Source organism: Hemibagrus wyckioides, linkage group LG13 (genome assembly GCF_019097595.1).
Source record: "Hemibagrus wyckioides isolate EC202008001 linkage group LG13, SWU_Hwy_1.0, whole genome shotgun sequence".
NCBI classification, from domain to species: Eukaryota; Metazoa; Chordata; class Actinopteri; order Siluriformes; family Bagridae; genus Hemibagrus; species Hemibagrus wyckioides.
The window spans coordinates 5,580,001-5,604,492 of record NC_080722.1 but is presented as its reverse complement, the minus strand read 5'-3'; the positions used below and the strand labels follow the sequence as shown (position 1 = coordinate 5,604,492).

The 24,492-nt window shown below is 39.1% G+C and overlaps 2 protein-coding genes and 1 non-coding gene across 3 annotated transcripts in view; 1 reads left to right on the top strand and 2 right to left on the bottom strand.

Annotated features, from left to right (window-relative positions):
• Positions 1-5,203: 5,203 nt before the first annotated feature.
• fbxw10 (F-box and WD repeat domain containing 10) lies at positions 5,204-14,432 on the bottom strand. Its single transcript, XM_058405760.1, has 12 exons — positions 13,703-14,432; positions 12,140-12,337; positions 10,634-10,761; positions 10,232-10,345; positions 10,021-10,130; positions 9,468-9,671; positions 8,909-9,030; positions 8,659-8,813; positions 8,130-8,272; positions 7,310-7,468; positions 6,893-7,125; positions 5,204-6,626 (listed from the first exon to the last, which is right to left on the bottom strand). Exons 1-12 carry the CDS (start codon positions 14,214-14,216, stop codon positions 5,845-5,847), a joined length of 2,862 nt encoding a protein of 953 aa, XP_058261743.1. The 5' UTR covers positions 14,217-14,432; the 3' UTR covers positions 5,204-5,844.
• A 2,659-nt stretch (positions 14,433-17,091) lies between these two features.
• On the bottom strand, positions 17,092-17,162 carry trnag-ccc (transfer RNA glycine (anticodon CCC)). Its single transcript has one exon. It is a non-coding gene; the product is annotated as a tRNA-Gly (tRNA).
• A 123-nt stretch (positions 17,163-17,285) lies between these two features.
• Positions 17,286-24,492, top strand: part of unc13d (unc-13 homolog D (C. elegans)) — a 33,803-nt gene continuing 26,596 nt past the window's right edge. Inside the window, exons 1-4 of the mRNA XM_058405976.1 lie at positions 17,286-17,415; positions 19,937-20,415; positions 23,159-23,203; positions 23,392-23,442. Of these exons, the coding sequence (XP_058261959.1) occupies positions 20,359-20,415; positions 23,159-23,203; positions 23,392-23,442 (153 nt within the window). The 5' untranslated portion in view covers positions 17,286-17,415; positions 19,937-20,358. The remainder of the gene's footprint in view (positions 17,416-19,936; positions 20,416-23,158; positions 23,204-23,391; positions 23,443-24,492) is intronic.

The following is a 24,492-nucleotide window of genomic DNA, read 5'->3' as shown; positions in this document are numbered from 1 at the left end:
TTAGTTTATAAGTAACAAGAGGTGGATTAACTGCATCAACAGCAAAATGCACGGATTGCCACGATAGCAATTGGCTAATCAGATATCTGCAAGCTGAAAGGAACTAATAAACTGCATTATACAATTTCAGAAAAATCATAATTTACTATTGCTTAGAATTATGGAGCAATTCTCAAAGCAACGTCATTTATACTTATATCTTTCACTTAATGTAGTATATATTTAAAACCTTTTTAAAATGTTGAAAATGTTAAAAGCTTTTTAAGTAAACATTGAGGGATGTGCTGTTATAGGGAAATAATCAGTAATTATTATCAATTATTTTGGCAGAAAACCTGAAGATACTGGTTAAGGTTAAATAAATCTCCTTATTTAAAAAAAAAAAACAACTCATTAATGCTAAAGGTATCACATTCCTACCCACCTTGGTAATCTTTCAGTCATGTTTCATTTCTTAAGTGATGCCATACATTATCATGACTCTAACCGGTAAGCACATAAAGAGTTTATACAAGTCAGAAACTCACTGTTTTTCTGACATAAGGCGAACTTACTTTGTGTGAAGGCTAGGAAAAATTGTAAAAGTAGCAAATAATGGAAAGAGGAGAAAAAAAACTGTAGATTTAAATGGAATAAATAGAAATTGTGCAGTTACAGAAATTGCGAAAAAGCAGGCCGTTAAATAAAAGTACTAAAGTGAAAAGGGGTTGACGCAGGAAAATATTGTGGAAACAATGACATGTTACTGAATTCTCCTGGTAAATTATAAGTCGCCGGACTAATAATGCTGTTTTCATTGCTCCGTGGACCACATGTGGATCAACAACTCCCCCTTAAGGCTGTATTTGTACTTCACACAGTTCAGTTCATGTTCCTGTGTAAACGATGGTATTAATTGCTATTAACAAACCTTCTAAAATAATACAAATGTTTTTTTAACCTTTCTGTGATTGACTTCCGATCACTACATAGCTCTCGTTTGTGTGTTATGAATGATCTTGTCTTCTCTGCTGATTCTGAGTCTACCAATATCCTGCACCTTCTGCACCTAGTACATTGTGACATTTCCCATTTGTCGGCTATCAGGGTTAAAGGTGTCCCTCATGTGTCATTTTTGATGCAGGCTTTACCCACAAATCCACTTAAATCAGGGTGTTCACCAGGGTTTAATTATCGGCCCTCTTCTTTTCCTCTCCCCTTGCCTTCTCCTGTTCTTTTTGGGTCACAATTTCTATAATTGTTCTTATACTGTAATAGATTTATGTAACCACAGATGCCATGACTTGCTCTTAAACCATAAATTTCATGATATATTATATGGCCTTATGATTGCAGAGACCTGACAATGACAGCCATATATGGTTTTTCCCCAATCTATTGCATCAAAAGCACACAATTGTACAGAATGTATTTGCATGCTGTAGATTTACAATTTGCTTTCACTGGAACTAAAGATCCATGACAATGAACTACAACACAAAACAAGCTCCTTGAAGACATGGCTTGCCAAGCTTGGACTGGAAGATCTTGAGTGTCCTACCCAGAGCCCTGACTCTGACTCAACCCTACTGAACACCTTTGGGGTGAACTGTGGGGGGAACATTGACTGCACACCAGACATTACTGCCTTTTTTTTGTAGATCAGAGCAGTCCCATCTGATCCGGAAGGGGCTTGGGTGGGCACCAAACAAGGCTCTTTGCAGACAGGACTGGACACCCCTGTTGTTGATGAATTAACACAAACCCCCACAGCCACACTCCAAAATCTAGTAGAAAGCCTTCCCAGAAGAGTGGCGCTTATTTTAACAAAAGAGGTACCACATCTGTAATGGGATGTTCAGGTGGCCACAACATTGTGAGCTTTATTAATTTAAAAAAAATCCTGATTAAACAATGAAGATATACTGGTACTTACTGATTCTAAATAGTGTGGATCACATCATCAGTGGGGTCATAATTATGCCCTTGTATAGTGTTAAACTGGTGTGATACTTTTTTAATGTTTTATGTTAATATGCATTTATCCACGACTTGCTGAAATCAAAACATGCCAAAACCTTTGTCCATGCTTTCATCAATTCCAGTCAAGTTTTTCTTTTAAATCATATCCCAATTATGTGTCAAAACACATGTTCGTACATGGAAACGTTTATGACAAGGCACCAATAAATGACTAACTTGTGACAATTTCTTATTACAACTGTGAGACAGACAGACAAAAGTCTACTTCATGGTCTTTGACTGGTTTATCATCAGCATAAATAGACTTCCACTTTGTAGCACCGTAAAAAGTGTAGAAATCACATCACTGCAAAGAGAAGCTGACGTTTCAGAATAACAGTCTGGAGCCTCAGCATCATCCAGCACTAGTGGAAGCCCTGCACCACATCCCTCCTGACTTGTGGCTTAATCAAGGGCTCTCAGTTCAAATTAAAGTTACCCAAACCAGAGTCAGTCAGTAGTGCAACAAAAACAATTATCAATCCTGTTCCCTTTGTGCTATCTATTCAGATAAGCCAGGAGTTAATCATGCAGGTTTCTGGCTTATTGCCCCTCCTCGTTATTGCTCATATCTCCTTACATTTCTGATCTTTGTCAGTTGGTGAGGTCAAAACTGGAATTCTGGTTTAGTCTCCAGCCAGCAAGGAGGCCTCGTGGTTTCAGATGATCAAAACAGATGTCACTTCCAATCTTGGGATATTTCTGATATTGTTTTGGATTGAAAGAAGGAAAAATTTGGTCCATTTAGTCCAAGAATTTTGAGTGTTTACATGTGTGAATGCGTATTAGCACGATTCACTCGTGTCTTGAGGAGACAAAACGGCATCCCATTGACTCAGCTTGATTAACCCTATCTGATGTTTCATTGGAAAGGAAACCTTTTCACTCGTGCATGTTATTAAATTGTGCAGAAGCAGGTCCTGGAGCTCTATTAGCTAAGCAGATGTGGTCAGATGCAAGTGTGAGTTGACTTTATTCATTCGTTTCTCTGAGACATTGGTGTTATCAGCAGACAGGATCTTTAAACCACAAAAGCCAAACCAAGAAAAGCCATATTCTCTTAAAAAAACACTCTAAGGAACTACAGGGGAAAGAGAAGAAACCATGGTCTAGTTCATCTAGTGAAAATGCAAGGGCGAGAAGGGTTTTGACTAGAACTGTTTCCATTTTCTTCTTTTTTCTTTTTTTTGAGCCAAATGAAATGTTTGCATTCTTTGGATCTCCAGAAGCCAAGACCAGACCTGAGGTTGAGTTGCACCAACAAGGACTGGATTAAATGGAATTTTGCATTAATCAGTGGTTTGTTTATGATTTTTGTTTAAATTCAAGTTTAATTTTAAACCTGACTCTAAAATCGTAACCTCTGATTAAACCCTTGGCATTTCTTGTTATATCTGAAATTGTACCTTATTTCCTACATAGTGCACTATTTAGTACATTTTGCCTTTTAAGCAAAATGGAGCGTATACTCATACTCATGAAATAAAAACAGGGGACAGGTGAGAGGGAACAGAGACAGGGTGGAGCTAGAGCTGGTGTGAAAGATACATTAATACTAGTAAGGTTTTAAAGGCCAGTTTAACTATGTGGTGGAAAATTCATAACTTAATACTTTTTATTTTAAATTTTGTAAATGAATTTATACATTGATTCTGTTTCAGTAAGAATTTGGTCAAAGTGTTATTCTATCAATGTAACACTCAGTACAGCAAGCTTTATTTATCTAAGATGTATATTCTCACTAAGATGGCTGGTTCCCAGTGAGTCCCCATGTCTTGTGGCTTGTGACAATTCCATTGAGTGTCTCAGCGCAAACAGACTATGGTTTAAGAGGTTAATGTCAGCCACCATGGAGACCCCGTCAATGAAATTTGATTTGACAGACGTACCACCCTAAATCCCTCAAACGTGCAGTCAGTCGAATGCCCATCAAAGGTCAGGGCAATGTGAAGTCATTTCAGTAGGATGGGTCTTTTCAGAAAGCCCTTAAGAACTTTCTGGTGAAAGGTAACCACAATTTTGTAACGACTTGAACCGCCTACTGGACTTAAAATCCCTACCGTAGCCACACACAACCCCAGCAGCATGACCCCAGGACCCCTGGAGAGAGGTTCTGCATGAAGACTTTCTCTTGTTTGCCGTCACATTGATTTCATAGCCGTTATTGGATCTTACCTGAGGGAACACGCAGGAGGGCTTAGTGTCTTCATTCTGGCCTTAAAGAGAAGTGGGGTAGGGGGGATTTGTCCTGATTGTACAGGAACAAAAAAGAAACCCCATGAAGCCCAATTTTCTGCTTATTAAATCTAATTAGCACAAAGGTGCTTCTTAAGGATGGGGGATTTTCTGCATGAGGGGTAACTGCTCTTACCCCGGTTCAGCCTTAGCTTTTTTGTTTGTTGTTTGTTTGTTTCCTTGTTTCCTGTGAAGCTGCACAGCTAGTGAAAAAACTGAAGACTGCTGTCTATATTCTCCCATTGTATTGATGCACTCTTTCATTAGACACTGTGTCTCTGTAACTAATCCAATGGACTATCAGTATCCTGTTTGAGTACCTTTGTTGGTTTTGATCTCACAAATTTGAACCAGTTCACATGTATGAGAAGTTTGGATGATTTAGCTCACTCTCAGTGCTCCGGGATTGGACAGCCGGATCCAATGCGACCCTGACTAGGATAAAGTGGTTCCAGAATGCGAGTTGGAAAATGTGTCTGGAGAATAAGAGCAGTCTGGAGAAGAGAAGAATCCAATCTAAGCAGAGCTGTTACAAGAGACAATGATGTTATCTACTCAACTGAAGCAAGGTACGGGCTCATAGCTTCAGGGTTCGATTCCGAGCTCAGGTGGAACTGTGTGGAGTTTCACACGATGGTTTCACCAGTTTTCTCCTACGCATACACGTTGATTGACAACTCTAATTTGCTAGGTGTGCATTGTGTATGCATGTTGCTTTGTGATAGACTGGTGTACAAGGAAGTATTAAAACTTGGTGTCCATTGTTTTAGAGAGACTCCAGATCCATCGCAATCCTGACCAGGATAAAGCACTTAATAAAGACTGAATAAAGTAGAAACAAGAGCAATGTGGCAAGACAACACCAGTATTGATGATACTTAAACTGTAAGGTTGTAGGGGTCCTTCTGGATGGTCTGTGCTGCCCTCTAGTGTATCATTTCTGCTTAAATACATGATTATATAGAATATTTTTATTCAATTATGTGACAAAAAAAAACGGCTGTGTTTTTAACAGCAGTATCATCAGCTAGACTCAGGTCAGTGGGTGTAAAAGCAGGACCTGCCCATTCATCTACTCTACTGTTCATCTTCTCTACATTCATCAACTCATCTACAGTTATTAATTCTTCAAATTAACCAAAAAATACCATAAAGATGCTATGGTTGTCTCAGATATGAGTTCTTACTCCTCTTGGTTGATTCCTTTTATATAGTCTGATTAACACAACTATTTAAAATTCAAATTCTGAAATGCTTTTAGTGACTAGTTGTCTTTGAATATAAGTTAGTTTCTTACTAGTGGATAACTAGGTAGCTGACTAGCTTAGTAATCTAACATTAGTGTTATAAAGGTTTCTGTAATGGCAGGAATATGTTGGTGTCTTTCTAAAATGCATATACATTCATATTTATAGACTGATATTTGTGTATAAACCTTTACAAATTACAATTATTTACCTTCCTATTAAAGCCATACAGTGAACTTGAATTAAATCTGCATATTTTATGGTGTTTGGTGGAATAAGATCCTTTTTCTATACAGCATATGGCAGTTTATTTGCATGTGAGCAGAACATCAGTATTAATTAATACAAAGTGTTGGTTATATTAGGTGAATGGTTCCTCTTCCAGCTCTGAAGCTTTACTTGGAGTAACTTTAGCATTCGTTTTCCAGGTTGTCCTGCATTGCCTCTTCTTCTCTTCCTTTGAGAGAGTGTAAGTGCTTGCTTGCATCTGCGCCTGCTTGTATTCCTCCAGCTGCGTGTCTGTCCTGAGCTGAAAGCCTCCACTCTCTCGGAACGGATCCAGCGGATTCTGGGGTCTGTATTTTCCAGGAATCTCAAAACCAACATAGCTGCCCACGTGTTTCAACTCAGTCCTCAAGAAGGTGTTTCCAGAGCTCTGGATATCTTCTTGGCTGGTGGTTGTGGTGGTGGTGGTGTTGGAGCAGCCGACTTGGCGTGCTCTGCAGGCTGTCTGGGGTCGTCTGGGTTTAGGAAAAGTCTGCATTAACGGCGAAGATGGGATGCTGCGATGCGGGGAATGCTGGAGGTTCAGGTCCAGTGTATGGGATTTCAAAGGAGTGTATATTTTTAGCATGCCTTTAAATGAGGATGGTTTAGGAGTTGATTGTGGCCGTTTTGAAGCTTTGGGAGCTGGAGGAGGAGATGACGCTGTGGTTGGAGCAGGTCCCCAAGCATCTCGTACTGCGGCGTTCAGCTTCATGTTGGAGGTTGCAAGGTCTTTACGCTCAGTTTGACGACTAGGACGGACCTTTAGAAGAATCTGGGTAGTTGTGATGGGCTGATGGGGGCCTCTCTTCCTCACTCGTTCTCGCACTGCTCTCTCACTTGGGGTCATCACACACTTCTGGGTTGCGTATCGCTTTTCTGTCAAAAATATAGTGCAACTTATGGGTTTTGATGTTCTGTCTGATTTTTCTCATTGTCACTATGAATCAATTCTGATGCTCTTAAATTCTTAATATCCCATTGGACAAAAAGTATAAACAGTGATTTAGATACAATCAGAATACAAAAAAAGGCAGCAGCGATGAGGTGGTGCCTCTTGAAATATTTACTAAAGATTTAATTCCCAGAATAACATTACCATATAAAACTAATAACCCGCACTGATGGACAGGGACACTACAGACCATGTGAGGGTTGCATGCTGGGAGCTGAGAGGCTCCTCATCCGTTGGGAGAGAGATGGTGTTCTGGATCTCCTCTCATTCTTCTTTGCTTTAGATGAGCTTGCTAAAACCGGGTGAGTAGGACGAGGAAGTGAGTGACTAGTGATGCACTTCCTTTCTGACGGTGCAGTGTAATCCCATTGCTGCTGAGCAAACTGCAAAAACAAAACTCGACTGCTGCTGTTCACCACGATACTGAGAGAGAGAGAGAGAGAGAGAGAGAGAGAGAGAGAGAAAAAAAGAGAGAGTTGTTATACTACATATATAGCAGGCAATATGACAAAATATCCAGAGGATGGTTTTATGTGTATAATTATGTTTATGCTCTGTATTTGTGTGTGTGTGAGTGTGTGTGTGTGTAACTTCTGGGCAAACTCACGTATTATGATGTGTGTGTAAAGAACGTATGGGACTTTCATCTGTCCCGATTTTGATGATTCGAAGACAGTCCCCGCTGAGCAAGTTAAAGATCCGAATCCTTCCATCCACACAGCCGGTGATGACTCGCAGGAAGAGTGAAGACAATGTCAGCACTTCCCTTCATTGGAACAATACAAGCAATTATTGCAGAGCGCTGTTAAATTCTCGATTCTGATTGGTCAGAAGGTGTTGGTTTATTTTCTTTAAGAGCAGATCAGATTACAGGGCAGATCTTACATGGGAACCTGTATTGCAGACACTGTGTAATTGTTGTCATATATTTAACATTTTTGTAAGGAATCTCCAATGGCAGAGCTGTAAATGAATATTTTCTGGTAGAATGGTGTCTACACCTTTTAGTATATCTCAGTAATGTGACAAGCCACATGATCTTATTCACCTCATTAACTGAGAAATTAAAGAGTCTGAAAAGTGAAAGATTGTTTGTAACTGTTCTAATAAGTAATAAAAAGGGGAACTAATTATTTATGTAAATGTTAATCAATATTAAACTCTATAATGGGATTAATAATATTATTTAGAAAATATTTGTAGTGTAGTAGTATAAACCAGGGAAATAATCAACTTTTTTTGTGGTAATAGTAACCCAGTGAACCATACTGCATCACCCCATCTTTGATTATTTTCCTACATCAGCATGCTCCCAAGTGCTTTATTTATACAGTATGAATCGATCAGCTTCACTAGCTTATCGAATTTCTGATCTGATACACTGGTGAAAGTCTATAAACCCTGGGCTTTAATTAGACGGGGCTCACCGTGGATGCTGGAAGGTCATGAGGCACTTTTTGAAATCACGGTCAGTGCTCCAGGCCATCACTTGTCCGTTGGATCCTCCGGACAAGATGTGAAATTGGTCGAAGAACAGGCACTTCACAGAGCCTTGGTGACCCTGTGTGACCTATAAGCATAAACACACACACATACACACTCAAAACTTATATCTGGATTTAGATATTTAATTGTGGCTGGTCAAATCTATGAATCTAGACAGTCTACACTTCAGGAGGTACATATAATGATATAGTGTTATAGATCCTTAGTGCCATATTAGCGGCTACTTAGGTCTTAGATCAGATAATTTTTTATAAATAACTGAGTTTATTTCATGTCTGATCAGGGTGAAAAGAAGGGGGTGATAGGGTTGACTTTTGTCATGTGACTAAAAGTAAAACATGACATCTTATATATTTTACATTTTTTAGAACTTTTTTTAAGTTGTAAAGCTAGTACCTGATACTGCACATTAGACTATGTGAGACTTCCTGTCTCACCCTGTCAGTGTACCTTTAGAAGGGTTGCAGTCTTCATGTCCCACACCTTGATCAGTCCTCCCTCACAGCCACTGAGCACCAGAGACGAGTCGGTCTTCACGCACACTACAGGCTTACGGTGACGAAACCTCATCCTGTCGTAGCACTGACTAGTCTGAAGGCTCCACACTGACACCCATGTTCATCAAAGCACAAGCAAGGTGTGTGAATATGTAAACGTTATGGGAACTGGACAGGAAAGTGGCCTGATTTTACACTTTTACCTTTGACTTTGCAGTCTCTGGATCCGGAGACCAGATGGTGTCCGTGCAGGTCCAGGCAGGTGATGGTGCCCATGTGTCCAGAGAACAGCATCACGCATGCACCGGTCTTCATGTTCCAGCATCTTCCAAATAAAATGTTCATTTTCAATTCATTTCAGTTTTATTTGTATAGCACTTTTAACATTGGACATTGTCTCAAAGCAGCTTTACAGAACATAAGAAACATAGTACAAAAGTCCTAGATTAATCGATTAATCAATTTACCTAATTTAGCAGTATTTAAATCTGCTTAGTCCCTGAACTTAGCACTGGCATGTGTAGTTACACCTCTATGTGTTAAAAACAAATGGAGGTCATGTCACAGCCAGGAAACTCATATTAACACAACATTAATCAGGTTTAACTGTGTCCTTAGTCCTGTTATCGTCAGTTGACAATGGCCAACGGACAATAGGTGTTATCTCTTCTATAGCTACGCAGACAGCACCCAGCTTTAAAAATCTGTTAATCCAGATAGCTCTTCTACAGACTGGCTCCTCTGTGTGAGTGTTGTAGTTACCGGATGCTGAGATCATAGCTGGCACTGATCACCAGCTCTCTCTCCTCACACACCAGCACTGCTCTCACGCTGCCCGCATGGCCGTGCATCAGCGGGGGAACCTCCTTCAACAGCACGGTGTCCAGCAGACGAACAGTTCGGTCCTTGGCGCCCAGCACCACCATCCTGCCTCCGTCATAATGGATCACTCTACTGGGGTCTTCTCTGTGGTGAAGGACAAGCAGGTCGATGACTAAATGACTGACTGATTATTGTTACAGATTCACAAATGCCTGCAAAAAGACGATTGTTTGCTTAATATTGAGAAAACATGTAATTGAATAGTTTTACTTAATTTTAGAGCACAGCGCTGTTGAATTATTTACCATAACAGCCGCTCTGACAATAGTGCAGCTGCACAAATATAGGTTTATATAAATTCACTTCATAAAAAGTGAAATGGGGAACTTGCATTTATAGCTGCTATAGTGTGAATGATAACAGAAACTAATTTCTTTCACAGACTTCCTGTAACATTAAATATAACTATAACTGTATAAATGGTCCACTGTACCTGTCCAGCACAATTAAAATGTTGTAGAGCCCACAGTACACATTCCTCTCCTCCATCTCCACAACCTTGGTTTTAATCTTTGAATAGACTGACTCAAAGCCCCTGATATCCTGTGGGGATATGCACACACACACACATACACACACGTATCAGATGTGTGTATCTGATAGGGCTATTTATATAAATACAAACTCTCCAAAATATTAGTGACCTCATTATTTTTTAGGAAACTCTTCTTAGTTTGGAGGTACATCTCCTCTTTTCTTAGGGGCACTAGGACCTCACGGATCCCGGCATAGGAAGAGTTATCTACAGAAGGAATTCCCTATAAAACAACACATGCATTAGTACAGATATACACAGACAGACAGACAGCTAGACAGACAGATGGATGGATAGATAGATAGATAGATAGATAGATAGATAGATAGATAGATAGATAGACAGACAGACAGACAGACAGACAGACAGACAGACAGATAGATAGATAGATAGATAGATAGATAGATAGATAGATAGATAGATAGATAGACAGATAGATAGATAGATAGATAGATAGATAGATAGATAGATAGATAGATAGATAGATAGATAGATAGATCAAATTCATCACCTGCAGTATCACAGCCTGGTTCTCCACCATCTCTTTCACACTGTGCTCTGCTACTATCTCCTCGGTTAAGTACTGCCAGTGCTGGGAGACGTGTTTACAGCTCTGTAGTGAGGCCTTATCCAACAGGCCTGAGACAGACAGCGCACTGGGAAGGTTTACTACGTCAAACACACTAATACAAAGCTGTAAAATTGCATCTGAAGCTGATCTGTTATCGCTGCAGTGTTTTGTGATGGAAAAACCTGGATCATATTAGTGCTAGAAATTAGTGTCTTGATCAAAACAGACTCTAGAATAATTCTAATTGATTCTACACTTAACCCTTCTATATTTTGTAAAACTCAAAAGTGTCTTAGTAACGCTACGGTTTTTCACACATTTGGAAGCAGCTGCAGAACAAACCGAGGATCTTGTTGCTACACAGTGGGGGGGTTTGAGGCCATTGTCTCCATCCCACATATGCCTTTTTGGCTAGTGCCTGGCAAGCCTTTAAAGCCATTTCATTAGCCTGGGAATGGTTAATAAAGCTATGAAGATGACAGCACACAGGGCTGAAAGGATTCGATAGTAAGCGCAAAGGTCAAGGACTGAGAAACCTGCTAATCCCTCGACACTGGAGCACAGTAAGGAACAGGGGGACGTAGTGTATAGATCAAATAGCATTTGAGAGAATAGAGTGATGTGGAGGTCACTGTGCTCATATTACAATAAACTCTTACGCATAACACTATGTTCAAAAGCCAGTAATAAAAAGCCAGCATAACAGGTATGTCAGTGTGGCTTCAGGTACCAACAGACAGACCTGTTCTGATCCCTAATTCATTGTATTCTGCAAGAGTTTGGCAACAGATAGTAGTTTTCTACCTGCAGAGTAAACAGTTAGACATTTCTGAATTTTTGTTACCACCATAAAGCTGATTATTTTCCAGTAACAGCATGTTCCGGAGTGGGGTTTATATGTTCTTTTTCTTAATCATACAAACTGCTTTTATACATTTCAAGTTACATTTAATGCTGTCATGTTGCTGAGAAACTCCTTAGACCGGAAGACTTTACTACAGCGGAAAAATTTACTCACTGTTACTAAAGACTGATACTGGAGACTCCTTCCAGAAACGTTATCTAGAGACATCTCCTTACAGAATACCTCACCATATCAATGAGTATACGTTGTTCTTTGTTTTATTTACTACAGACTGCGTTGAAGGACCACTATACGGGTCCCTGTTTTAGCTGTTACTATAGAAAAAAATAACATTTAGTATGTGTGCATTAAATCGCTTGAATTTCTGCTGGAAAATTCAGCATAAGGGAAAAACAGGTTCACTCCCTGCTACTATCTAAAAAAACTTTTAATACTTTAATAGTAACATTACTTAAAGAAGTGTGCAACTTAGCCCAAAGGAAATGTGATGGTATCAGTTCATAATAGTAATACAACTGTATTGTTTCAGGAAGTTGTATACATGTTTTAAAAAATCTGCTAATACATGCCTCTTTTCTCACCTAAAATCCTCTTGGCCAGACCGACTGGAAGTGCTCGAATAAAGTCTCGGTGTTGGCTGACTTCTGACATGGATTTGGAAGACCTGGGAACTACCATGAGTGCAGGATCCTCTACATCATCCCAGTCTGCATCACTGTTCTTCAACCTCTCACCCCTGAGCACTTCATCCTCCACTGTATTCCAGCTGGAATCCTTAGCTGTGGAAAAACGTAGGTCGTAAATGCTGACATATTTGCAGTATTTCTGGCAGCATCTGAAAATATACATTTAAGGATCGAACATTTGGCTATATTGACCTTATATCTAGAATTTCCGGGTGTTTATTCCTAAAGAAAAACAACAGGCTTACTGGGTTCTGAACTGTTCTGATTGTCTAGTTCAATGATATCCAGGGTTTCATGGGGAAAAGTGACAGGCTCATAGATTGAGCTGGCTTGGACCAGGAGGCCTAGCTCTGGATCATTACCAGCATCGAAGAAGTGATTTGATTTGGACACAATACTGCTGTTCTTCTCAGGGCTTGGAAAAACTGCAAAAGGTTTTTTAATATTCTACACACATATTTAAATAAGATTGTGTTTATAGGTGTTTATAGGCTTGTATAAAAAGAAAAAGAAAAGTTATCTATCAGTCTATCATGATTGACTGGCTGGAAATAGTCAATCAAATATGCTTAATTTTTCTTCATTATTATGAATGCCTTTTTAAAATCTACATATAAATATGGCCATGAGTTTTGCAGCTTGTGTCTTGAATCGACTATGGTGTGGCCATGCAGGTACAGTGGTGATTATAAATATGCTAGAAACATTAATCAAAGTCAATTTGCTTTCGGAATTATCTTTAGTTCATGCAGGCTGCTGATGAATTATCAAAACTGTAAGTAACAGAGCAATTATTTTCCTCTTTGAATGACTCCTTTGGAATAAATCGATTCTAGATTGCATGGGAGCACAGCAGGTAGTGTTCGCAAACTCCCCGGTTCGATCCAAAGCTCAGGTCACTATTGTGCAGTTTTACATGCTTTCTGTGTATCTGTGTGGTTTTCCCCCCACCTCCCCAAAACATACTGGTATGTGAATGTGAAAGCATTACTCTACATTGGCCCTAGGTGTAAATAAGTGTTTGGATGGCACCCTGTGTTGGACTGGTATTCCCACCCGGGGTGCATTCCTGCCTGTTCTTGGTATTGGCTCCAGATCTACTGCAACCCTAACCAGGATAAAGCACTAAGTGAAGATGAATAAATCTATCATCAAGCAGGTGTATGAATCTTGTTGAGTAATCATTTAAACAATTCTTAAAATCTTAACACACACACACACACACAACACACAAAACGGAAAGAATGGCAGGAATACCTTGGAATCAAAACTGCGAGTCGATTCGTGATCCGACTCACTCAAGGGAGTCGTTCAAGAGAGTCGATTCCTATGCAAATCTATCCATCACTCTTAACGACCAGTTATTACGTATCATTAGTCATATTAAGTTATTATTAGTACACTAAATAAAGGTTTTATTGATGGTAAATAAAGTATTGTTCAGAAAGATTTATTTACCTGTGTTGCACCGCAGGAACTTCAAATTGCGTTTCTCTCGCGCTATCAGCACGCGCGCCAGATTCCCCAGCATGTGCAACATCTCAGCGTCGCAGAAAGCCAAGAGTCCGAGTAAATAATTCGTTTTCGTCAACTTCTGGCTGTTTCTAAACCATTCCCATGTGTTCAACATGTCCTGTCCGAGTAATTTAGCATCCGGAGTTGAGTTAGTGTTGGAAACACTCGCCATGTCCGCGACTTTGATGCGGCTCCTGGTGTAGGTGAAATCTTTCCCCATAGTCACCTGTAACACATTCTGGACATTTTCCAGGATCTCTAGACTCTGACACCGCACTAAAATCCCTGTGAGAAACCTCCGCTTTGCAGTTTCCCCTGCTCCTATGAGCCATTGTGTTGAATTATATAGTTTAGTTGTGTAGTGACCGGAATCTGACCATATACTGGACTCTCCACTCGTGTCTGGTTTACAGCTCATCTCCTCTCTTCTCCTCTCGTCCTGCATTGCCACACACATTAAAAGGCACGCAATAAGCCTTTATTTAAAGTCTAAAAAAAAAAATAAGTATTTAGGTTTTATAAATTCTTTCCCCGCTTTGAGTTGGCTAGCTGTGTCCACACACTCAGGAATGTTATGGTAGTTATAAACTGTTGCCATGCAACTAGATCAACACACTACACACGCGGTTATAGGAGCCAAAGGATTCATCACTGGGGGGGAAAAATTCAACAGTAAACATTTAGTATACTTTAACTCAAGTGTAACTTATATTATAATAAGCAGCTATAGACCTGCATAATGATCAAGACCACCACTGTCAAGTCCAAAACAAATCCAAGACCAGGACTAGCTGAGGCTCAAAAGACTGAGAGACAAAGACAAAGCTTTAAGAGATTTAAGAGTCTTAAGAGCGAACAAAACAGCGAAAAAAAATAGTAAAGGTCAGTGTTAAGGAGTAGTAATGAGTAGATGTGCAGATTTGCTGTTCCCCTTTTGCACTGGAAAGGAAAGGCTTTCAAATTCTTCCATTTTTTTGCCATATGCTAAAGACCCCTGGGTCTGAGATGAGAAGAAAAAATACAAGACAGTACAAGATCAGCTCTCACATCCTCACACCCATATCCAGATGACAATCAACTTAGGACACATTGTCTCTGGTGGCAGTCCACCTGAATTTGAGCTGAGCAAAAGTATTGGGACACACAGTGAGACTGTGAGTAAGTCAAGAACTGAGATATCTGTACAGCACCAGTGATTACGGTGTTGCTTTCTAGACAAAGATATTACTTCGTGCCCAACGTTTTGCATGTGAACAGAAAAGACAACACAAATATTATTGATTAAGACATAAAAGAATTAAATATTTGGGTGAGAACCAAGTAAATAAAAAAAAAAAACAACTCAAAGTCCCACAGGCCTAATGATGATGCATTGATTCATCCTGAACCTTCTTTATGTCTTCAGCTTAAAGTTTGTATTAGACATGTGTTAGGGGTGGCACTAACATATTGGACATAGTTGTGTTTGTAAAATATAGAATTTTTATACAATAAATAGCAATATGATAACATTCTTTGTTCATGTAAAGAAATTCAACCTGCCACAACCACAGAAACTGCTGAAACAGTTCTACTCTGCCATCATTGAGTCTGTCCTTTGTCTGGTTTGGTTCAGCTACCAAATCAGACATCAAGAGACTACAATGGACAGTCAGGACTGCTGAGAGGATTATTGTTTCCCTATACTGGCCAAACTCCAAGATCTTTACACCTTCAGAGTGATGAAAAGGGCTAATCACATTGGGCCCCTCACAGCCAGCCTGAACAATGAAAACATTCATAAATATACACTGTCCGTCTCAACTGACTCAATTGTGCATAGAATCTGAAAATTGTCCATTTATAAACTACACACTCGTAAATAACATATCTGTACATTCATTTAAACAATTTATATTTCTACTTCTGTATATAGTGCATTATTAAACTTTCTGTTTTTCTCTTATATTAGTGTTATGTTCCTGGCCTACTGTGTAAATCAATTCAATTCAATTCAATTTTATTTGCATAGCGCTTTTAACAATGAACATTGTCTCAAAGCAGCTTTACAGAACATAAGAAACAAAAAAGTCCTAGATGCTAGACAAAATCATCCCTAGTGAGCAAGCCTAAGGCGACTATGGCCTGTTAATTATTTATTTTAATTAAGAAATTGAAATTAATTGCTAATAGGTGTTGTATATATATATAATCTATATTGCCAAAAGTATTCGCTCACCTGCCTTGACTCGCATATGAACTTAAGTGACATCCCATTCCTAATCCATAGGGTTCAATATGACATCGGTCCACCCTTTGCAGCTATAACAGCTTCAACTCTTCTGGGAAGGCTGTCCACAAGGTTTAGGAGTGTGTTTATGGGAATTTTTGACCATTCTTCCAGAAGCGCATTTGTGAGGTCACACACTGATGTTGGACGAGAAGGCCTGGCTCTCAGTCTCCGCTCTAATTCATCCCAAAGGTGTTCTATCGGGTTGAGGTCAGGACTCTGTGCAGGCCAGTCAAGTTCCTCCACACCAGACTCTGTCATCCATGTCTGTCATCCATGTCATCCATGGGGGTTGGTGTTCCGGCCTGTCTTTGCCCTGGGGTATCACTCTGGGTGGAACAGGAGGGGTTTCAGTGTTGGCCACCGCTGCATTTCTCAACTGTTTTGCCCAAATAAACAACCTCCCTCCCTAGGGTTGGGGAGCTGTTTAATAGGGGAACAAGTGATGGGCCAGCCCTCCCCTGTTGGGGTTAAGAGCGTCTCGGAGTGGGAGAATGTTGGTCAGGCTTAACTGAAGAAATAAAAAAGGTAAACCATACCTAACTGGAACACCCTGGAGCCCCCTTGAATAAACGACCCCCCCCCAACTTGATTATTTTTGAGTTATATATATACATCCTTTTTTTAATTTTCTTAAAAAAAATTTCTTCCCTGTATTCTTTTCTCCCTCTTGCTCTCCTTCCTTCCATTTATTATTATTATTATTATTATTATTATTATTATTATTATTATTATTATTATTATTATTATTATGGGTTTTTGCCCCCTTCTTCTGTGTCTTTGCTCCCTTCTTTCTCTTTTCCAAAAACAACCCCTCCACCCATTACCCCGGTGCCCTTATGCAAACAAACACATACACTGTACATGGGTAACTTAACTCCTGTCTTCTCGTCATTTGTTCTTGTATTTGTTGTTTTGTTTGTCTACAATGTACTGTTTTTGTTGTGAAATGAACAAACAAACAAAAAAACACCAAAAAAAATAAAAAAATTTCCTGAGAATGGGTATATAAGAAACCATTTTCCAGAATTTTAGCTGATCTTACTTGGGGAAGAAAATCATGTGCGCCGCCCGGGAATCGAACCCGGGTCGCAAGAATGGGAATCTTGCATGATACCACTACACCAGCGGCGCTGTGCGAAGAATGCTTGGCAGCATGACATAAAACCATAACCTAATCCGTATTTATGTTGCATGGTTCCTGTTATTTTCTTACCACCTATTAGTTTTGTTCCTTGGTTTTGTTTTCTGACCGGCTGACCACTAAAACCACCGATTTCACTTCCTATTGCGACAGAAAGCACGTTGGGTTGCTTTATACAGGATTCTACTTTTATTTTAGTATGCTAAGTAATAGTATGGAGGGTTTATAACACGGATCATTAAGGTGAGTTAACTTAATTTATCTCAGTTTTAGCTTGCTGTTCAACTAGAACAATTCATAAATCGATTTTCTTAAGTTAATGTTGCAGCTCTGCCTAAAATGAAATGTGCAGTTCCCTCGAGTAGCCACATGATGTCGCTGCAGCTCAAAGTCGTGTCGCGTAAGTCTATGGCGTATTTTTGTACGGTTGTATTGTAATAAAAATAATGTAAACTGTGTTGGTGTTTTAATGCATTGTATGCGGGTTGTATTTGTATTTATTTAATAAATTATATTTTTTAAATATTTGCCAGAAACACACAAAATATGAATTTGTGGCAAACTTGCTGCAAATGGTACATATTCACTATATTGTTTATCAGAGGATTCCCACAAAACTTTGCCAGAAGTTCTTCAGACGTTTGCAAGAAATTCATCAGAGGTTTGCGACAAATTTGTGGCTACATCGGCAAAGGCATTGGTCTATCTATCTATTGTATAATGTACAAAGGCAGAACCTGACCCCAGTTTAGTAACATGTAGTGTATAAGGGCAGAACTTTACCTCTATGTACTAGTGTGTAATATACAAGGGCAGAACACGACCCCTCTATAATAACATGTTGTGTACAAGGGCAGAATCTGACCCCGGTGTAGTAACATGTAGTGTACAAGGGCACAACTTGACCTTTCTGTAACAGTGTGCAGTGTACAAGGGCAGAACATGACCTTTATATGCAAGCATGTACAAAGGCCCTATGTATCCCCTATGTAGTAATTTGTATTGCATGAGGGCAGAACTTGACCTCAGGGTAGTAGTGTGTAGTGTACGAGGGCAGAACTTGACCCCTGTATTGTAACATATAGCGTGCAAAAGCAGAACTTGACCGCTTTGTAACAGAGTATAGTGTACAAGCACACAACTTGGCCCCTGTGTGGTAATGTGTAGTGTACAATGACAGGATTTTATATACTAGTGTGTAGTGTACAAGGGCACAACTTGACCAATATGTAGTAATGTGTAGTGTATAAGGGCAGAACTTGACCTCAGTGTAGTAACAGATAGTGTACAAGGGCAGAACATGACCCCTGTGTAGTAATATTTAGTGTATAAGGGCAGTATTTGGGCAGAATTTTATGTACAAGTGTGTAATGTACAAGGGTAGAACCTGACCTTTATATACTAATGTGTAGTGTACAAGGGCACAACTTATCCCCTGTGTAGTAATTTGTAGTGCATGAGGGCAGAACTTGACTTCAGTGTGGTAGTGTGTAGTGTGCAAGGGCAGGGACAAATTACAATTGTGCAGTGTACAAGGGTAGAACTTTTCCCCTGTGTAGTAATGTGTCTATCCCCTTGGTAGTAGCATGTAGTGTACAAGGGCAGAACTTGACCTCTCTGTAGTAGTGTGTAGTGTACAAGGGCAGAACTTGACCCCTCTGTAGTAGTGTGTAGTGTACAAGGGCAGAACTTGACCTCTCTGTAGTAGAGTGTAGTGTACAAGGGCAGAACTTGACCTCTCTGTAGTAGTGTGTAGTGTACAAGGGCACAACTTGACCTCTCTGTAGTAGTGTGTAGTGTACAAGGGCACAACTTGACCTCTCTGTAGTAGTGTGTAGTGTACAAGGGCAGAACTTGACCTCTCTGTAGTAGAGTGTAGTGTACAAGGGCAGAACTTGACCTCTCTGTAGTAGTGTGTAGTGTACAAGGGCACAACTTGACCTCTCTGTAGTAGTGTGTAGTGTACAAGGGCACAACTTGACCTCTCTGTAGTAGTGTGTAGTGTACAAGGGCACATCTTGACCTCTCTGTAGTAGTGTGTAGTGTACAAGGGCACATCTTGACCTCTCTGTAGTAGTGTGTAGTGTACAAGAGCACAACTTGACCTCTCTGTAGTAGTGTGTAGTGTACAAGGGCACATCTTGACCTCTCTGTAGTAGTGTGTAGTGTACAAGGGCACAACTTGACCTCTCTGTAGTAGTGTGTAGTGTACAAGGGCAGAACTTGACCCCCTGTGTAGTAACATCTGGCATATTAGAACAGAGCCTGACCTCAGCATAGTAGTATGTATTGTCTGACCAAGTGTATGGTCAAGGGGAATAAATCTACACACTCCAGGACAATACTGACTAGTCATCTGACACCAAGGAAAGATTTCATACAAAACCTGCCTATTTTTGTACTTACTTTATGCCCCTGGGGTTCATTTTTCTCTATACATATAGACCTTTGTACACAGTGTCTGACTTATCAATGCTTCCTCTTTCCCTCTGTCTTATTATGTATTTTGGGTACAAAAAAATAACATACAGTCTTCATGTATATATGAAGACATGACGATATATGATGTGATAATGGGCCGTATTTCAGAGTGCATTTGTGAAAGCATCATGTGAGTGATATTAGTTAAAATTCAAGTATAACATAAAGTATGTAAAATCTACAAAATGTGGTTTATTTACATGTGAATGTGTACGGGTCCATACAGAGAGTTTTATATACATGTGACTCGGTCTATTCATTTGCAAAATGCTCTTATCTCTAGAGATAACCCAGCGGCGGTGCATAAACACAGAGGGTGAAGAGAGATTCATTTCAGTTCAGACAAGCAGAGGCCTGTGTGTGGTGACGGAGGAAGGAAGATGGAGAAAGAGAGGTGAGACAGATGAGGCAGAGAGATGACAAGCTCTGAGAGTCACATGAAGAAGGCGTTCGAAGTCACAGGGCCCGACCTTAAACAGGAAACGTCGACTTCCGCAAGACGTTCTCACCAAAGATGTATGGCAGCTTGACAGATCTTGAGAATGTTTTGCTGAAGCTGGTGACGTTCAAGCCCGTCGGTTGAAGCTGCAATTGCAAGAAAGTGTTTCTTTTTTTTTCGCGCTGGAAACTCTGGATGCTCGGCCAAGGAGGTTCGAGGATTTCAGTAGGATTTAGAGTAATACAAGAAGACGACTTTTCGCCAACATGATTACAGCTCAGGATGGTTCCATTACTGACAGACTACTCGTTCCACCACAAGAGGCAAGTATTTAGCAAGTTTTATTCTTTACATAAGCAGAAGATTAAAAAACAAAAACAAATCAAGGACCTAAATATGATCAAATTAAAATATATTTATAATTATTCCACATCATATACATACTGCTACATCATGTTTTGCATCATGTACTTACATAAGAACACCTTTATTTTGCAACAGACAATTCTGTAGAATTGTCTAAATGACAGACCAATCCCAATATAACCATCTACACATACCTCCATTTATGTATTCGCATTTTTTCGACAATTCTTCTTACCTCTGAGACCAAACACAATGAAAATCCTAAACATCGTTACCAAGCTTCCTTATCGTAGCGAACGAGGAAGTGCAGCCAACCACCACTGCTCTGCATGTGTGTTTGTGTGGTCAAGTTTTGCAAGTTGTCATGAAAAGAAAAAAAAAAGAAACAAAAATCAACAGCAGTCAGAATGAACTGCATAATAGATGACGTTCATATTCGCAGGACAATGCACTGATCTCAGATGTCATATAGGTGTAACTGGTGACTCAGGTCATGTTTCACAAAGCAGCTGAAAATCAATTATGACGAGAAAATACATTTTCTTGCTTACTCTGAAGGCTAATGTTCAGCAAGGAGATGTTTAGTGTTTAGTGAAGTTCGCTTCTTTGGATCGTCACTGAAGCTAGAAGGCTAGGGTAAAATTAACTACGTAGTTATTTTCTCAAAGTGGGATCCACCAAGCATAGTCTGTGATGTTTGCATTTTTGTGTTTAGTTAAACAGATGGCCCTCATTGTGTTCTTACAGTTATTAACCCAGTTGACCAGGCCGTAGTATAGACTGACACTGAATAGGTTTAATCCAAACGTCAATAAACTTAAACAAGAAAGAGGTCTAATATAAATAATGTCAGCTTGAACCTAATGTGTTTTAACAATGGAAGGATCAGGAATAAAAAGCTATATGGCTCTAATAAAATAAGTATACAAAATGCTTTGTTTAAATTTAAATGAATCATGCTGGGATGAGTTTCTCGAAAGCATCACAGAATTAATATAAGCTTAGAGAGAGAGAGAGAGAGAGAGATCAACATGATGCTCTCACTCTGCAATTTAAAGGTCTTCGTGTTGGGATTTCTTTGGGAAACTCGACCGTGTTTTGTTCTGTAACCGCATCATCCACATTTTAATGATCTTCTTAACATAAATCTCTAGTGATGATGTCCATGGAATTTATATTACAGGTAACAGGATCTCTAAATACTCTCTAATCACTCTGTTTTTCCAAATTTCCTTTCAGAAAAATTAGCTAACTTTGTAGGGAGGAAATTGTGAACATTTTATATTTTGTAGACAAAATATTCATATTCACATTGACACTTTTGCCAGTAATTTACAGAGATTAATTATTTCGAGAAATTACTAAAAAAAGCATTGACAAAACAATGTTTTATTCAAAAAGAGGAATAATGAAACAGAACAAAAGTTCTGATAGATTACAAAATTAGATTACAAACTAATTTAGATAGTAATTATATTTTGATATCAAAACTGTTATTTGCTACGGTGAGATAGAGCCTAGATCACGATTCAGATCAATTCTATTTTATTTTATTTGTATATCGCTTTAAACAATGAACATTGTCACAAGTGAGCTCTACAGAACTACAAAAAATCTGGATATAAATTATACATTTTAAATTGATCTCTAATAAGAAAACCAGAGGTGATGGTGGTGAGAAAAAAACCTCCCTGAGACGATATGAGGAAGGAACCTTGAGAGGACCAATCTTCATCTGGGTGACACAGGAGAGTGTGATTATAAATCATTTCCCTTCGATAACTGTGCACTGAATGATCATAAAGCGTGATTACATAACCAGGAAATTCATTCTATTTTTAATGTACATCTGTTTTTAATAAAGTCATCAATATTTACTTGTGAGTAAAACTCATCAGGCCAAAGCTATCTTCATGGTTTGTAAGTGGGATCACCCACAACAATCCCATATATCTCCAGGCTGCCCATGTGGTCCATTCTCAAAAGCAAAAGTCTTCAAGTGATGAGAACTCCAAGCGATTGGTTTCTCCTCAAATTTCTCTGTCACTTCAGTCTCACCTGGATGTGGTAGATTTCAACCCAAGAGCTGCTGCTGTAATCATAAACACTGTCCTGTGTTCATCTACTAAGACACTCAATACTGTTTGGCTTTACTCTTCTACACCGTAATGATTTATAATCACACTCTCCGGTGTCACCCAGAACACAATGACTTCCCATTTGAGTCAGGTTCCTCTCAAGGTTTCTTCCTGATGTCGTCTCATGGAGTTTTTACCCATTGCCGTTGTTGTGTTTCTAAGGCAGATTTGTGTAAACCTACATTGTGACCAGTGTCTATTGATAAAAGTGCTATACAGTAAATTAATTAAATAAATAAATCGAATGAATATACTCTGATATCAAAACATATTGTCATACTGTCCAGCCCCATTCACAGAGTGTAACTTGTGTTATATTACACTAATATATATTACATTCCAGCTCTATATATATATACTTACCGTTAATGATGAAATAGAAACCTCTGTACAGCTAAAGATGACCATTATTCATGCAGAGGAACCAATTTTTCCACATCTGGAGTCACTAGCAGTATTAAATGATTTTTTTTTTTTAACATTAAATTGTCGTCACAGAATAAATGAATAATCTTTTCCACTTCCTGCTTCCTCTTTTTTCCCCGATTCTCTGCCTGCCCAGGGTCACTCATCAGGTTCCGGATCCACTCGAAGCAGACAGAGACAGGTACACATGTCTTAGAGATATTGCTTGATATCATGTTAGTTTTCAAACACTTTAATATGTGTAACCATACAGACCACGAGATAGTCACTGTGCTATGTGATGAAGTGTAACTGTGTTTTGAGTTGCAACATGTTGTTAAGTGAATTCAGTTTAATTGCATCTGAATGATTTTTTTCCGTCTTCTTAAGGGCTCTCCTGCACGAAAGCTGGGCACGACGAGGAAACTGAGGGACAGAAAGGTAAATACAGATGCTCAAGCTTTTTTGTAAAGATTATGCGCATCAAAGTCCAAAGTTCTGACCTATAATTCAGGTCAAAACTCTATTCGTGATGGTAGTTTTGTGAAAAAAAAAAAACTATAAAGTGCAGCGTAACTAAAAACAATTTCGTCCTGGAGGCGAAATTTTGTACTGCGATACAAATGTTCCCATAAGAAATACTGTATGTAGCTGCAGATAATCCGTTCCAACCCCCCAAAAATATTAACAATTTCCAAGGGTTAAGGGTCCTCACAGGAAGTCATGCCACCAAGTTTGGGCTAAAAATATAACAGATCATCTACACCACCAATCTGTCAACAAAACAAACGTGCAAAAATTGCTTTCAATTTCAGCTTTTGAATGCATTCGTATGCCGAGGTTCCACTGTATATCTGAAGCAGTACACAATGAACTGAAACGATGTTTCTCCAGGACCCTGGTGCTACACAAAACAAGACAGAGCTAAATAAAACAACACAGAGCTAAGGAATTAAATTCAGTTGTCCTAGCCACGTAAAGTGCATTGTGTGCAACCGAGCGCAAACAACAAAAGACACAAAACAAAACACTACAGGACAGATACACAAAATAGCACTGACCAGTGTACAGTACATTGTGCAAAAATAAGTGGACTGTAAACAAGTGGGTTCTTGTAAACGTATACACACTTATGTAATATATATATATATACAAGAAACGTGAAACTATATATGTATATACTGGAGATCATGAAATACCACTTTTTCTTTTCTGATATCGATCCTGATGTTGAAACCTTGAGCATCAGCTAATATCAAAACACATCTGATACAACTAATAAGCATTAAAATGTTGTTTGCTGACTAAAGCTTTAAAAACTTTAAACTTTAAAACAGCTAACACAAGCCTGCAGATTTTTTTTTCACACATTCAGAAATCAGTTGCATTGTAAATATAACACGTTTTATGAAGTTATAAATCTGACATAATATAAAAGAGTGAATACAATTAAGTCTCTTAAAATCTGTACCAAACCCAATTTCCCCCCCT

Bases quoted from the DNA above. Each gene is read 5' to 3' on its own strand.
- fbxw10 (XM_058405760.1), bottom strand. From the start codon at position 14,216: ATGTGTGTGGCAATGCAGGACGAGAGGAGAAGAGAGGAGATGAGCTGT. The intron at 12,338-13,702 runs GTAAATAAATCT...GTTTTTCCACAG, and splicing joins GTTCCTGCGGTGCAACACAG to CTAAGGATTCCAGCTGGAAT. The intron at 8,814-8,908 runs GTAAAAGTGTAA...CATGGGTGTCAG, and splicing joins CAGAGACTGCAAAGTCAAAG to TGTGGAGCCTTCAGACTAGT.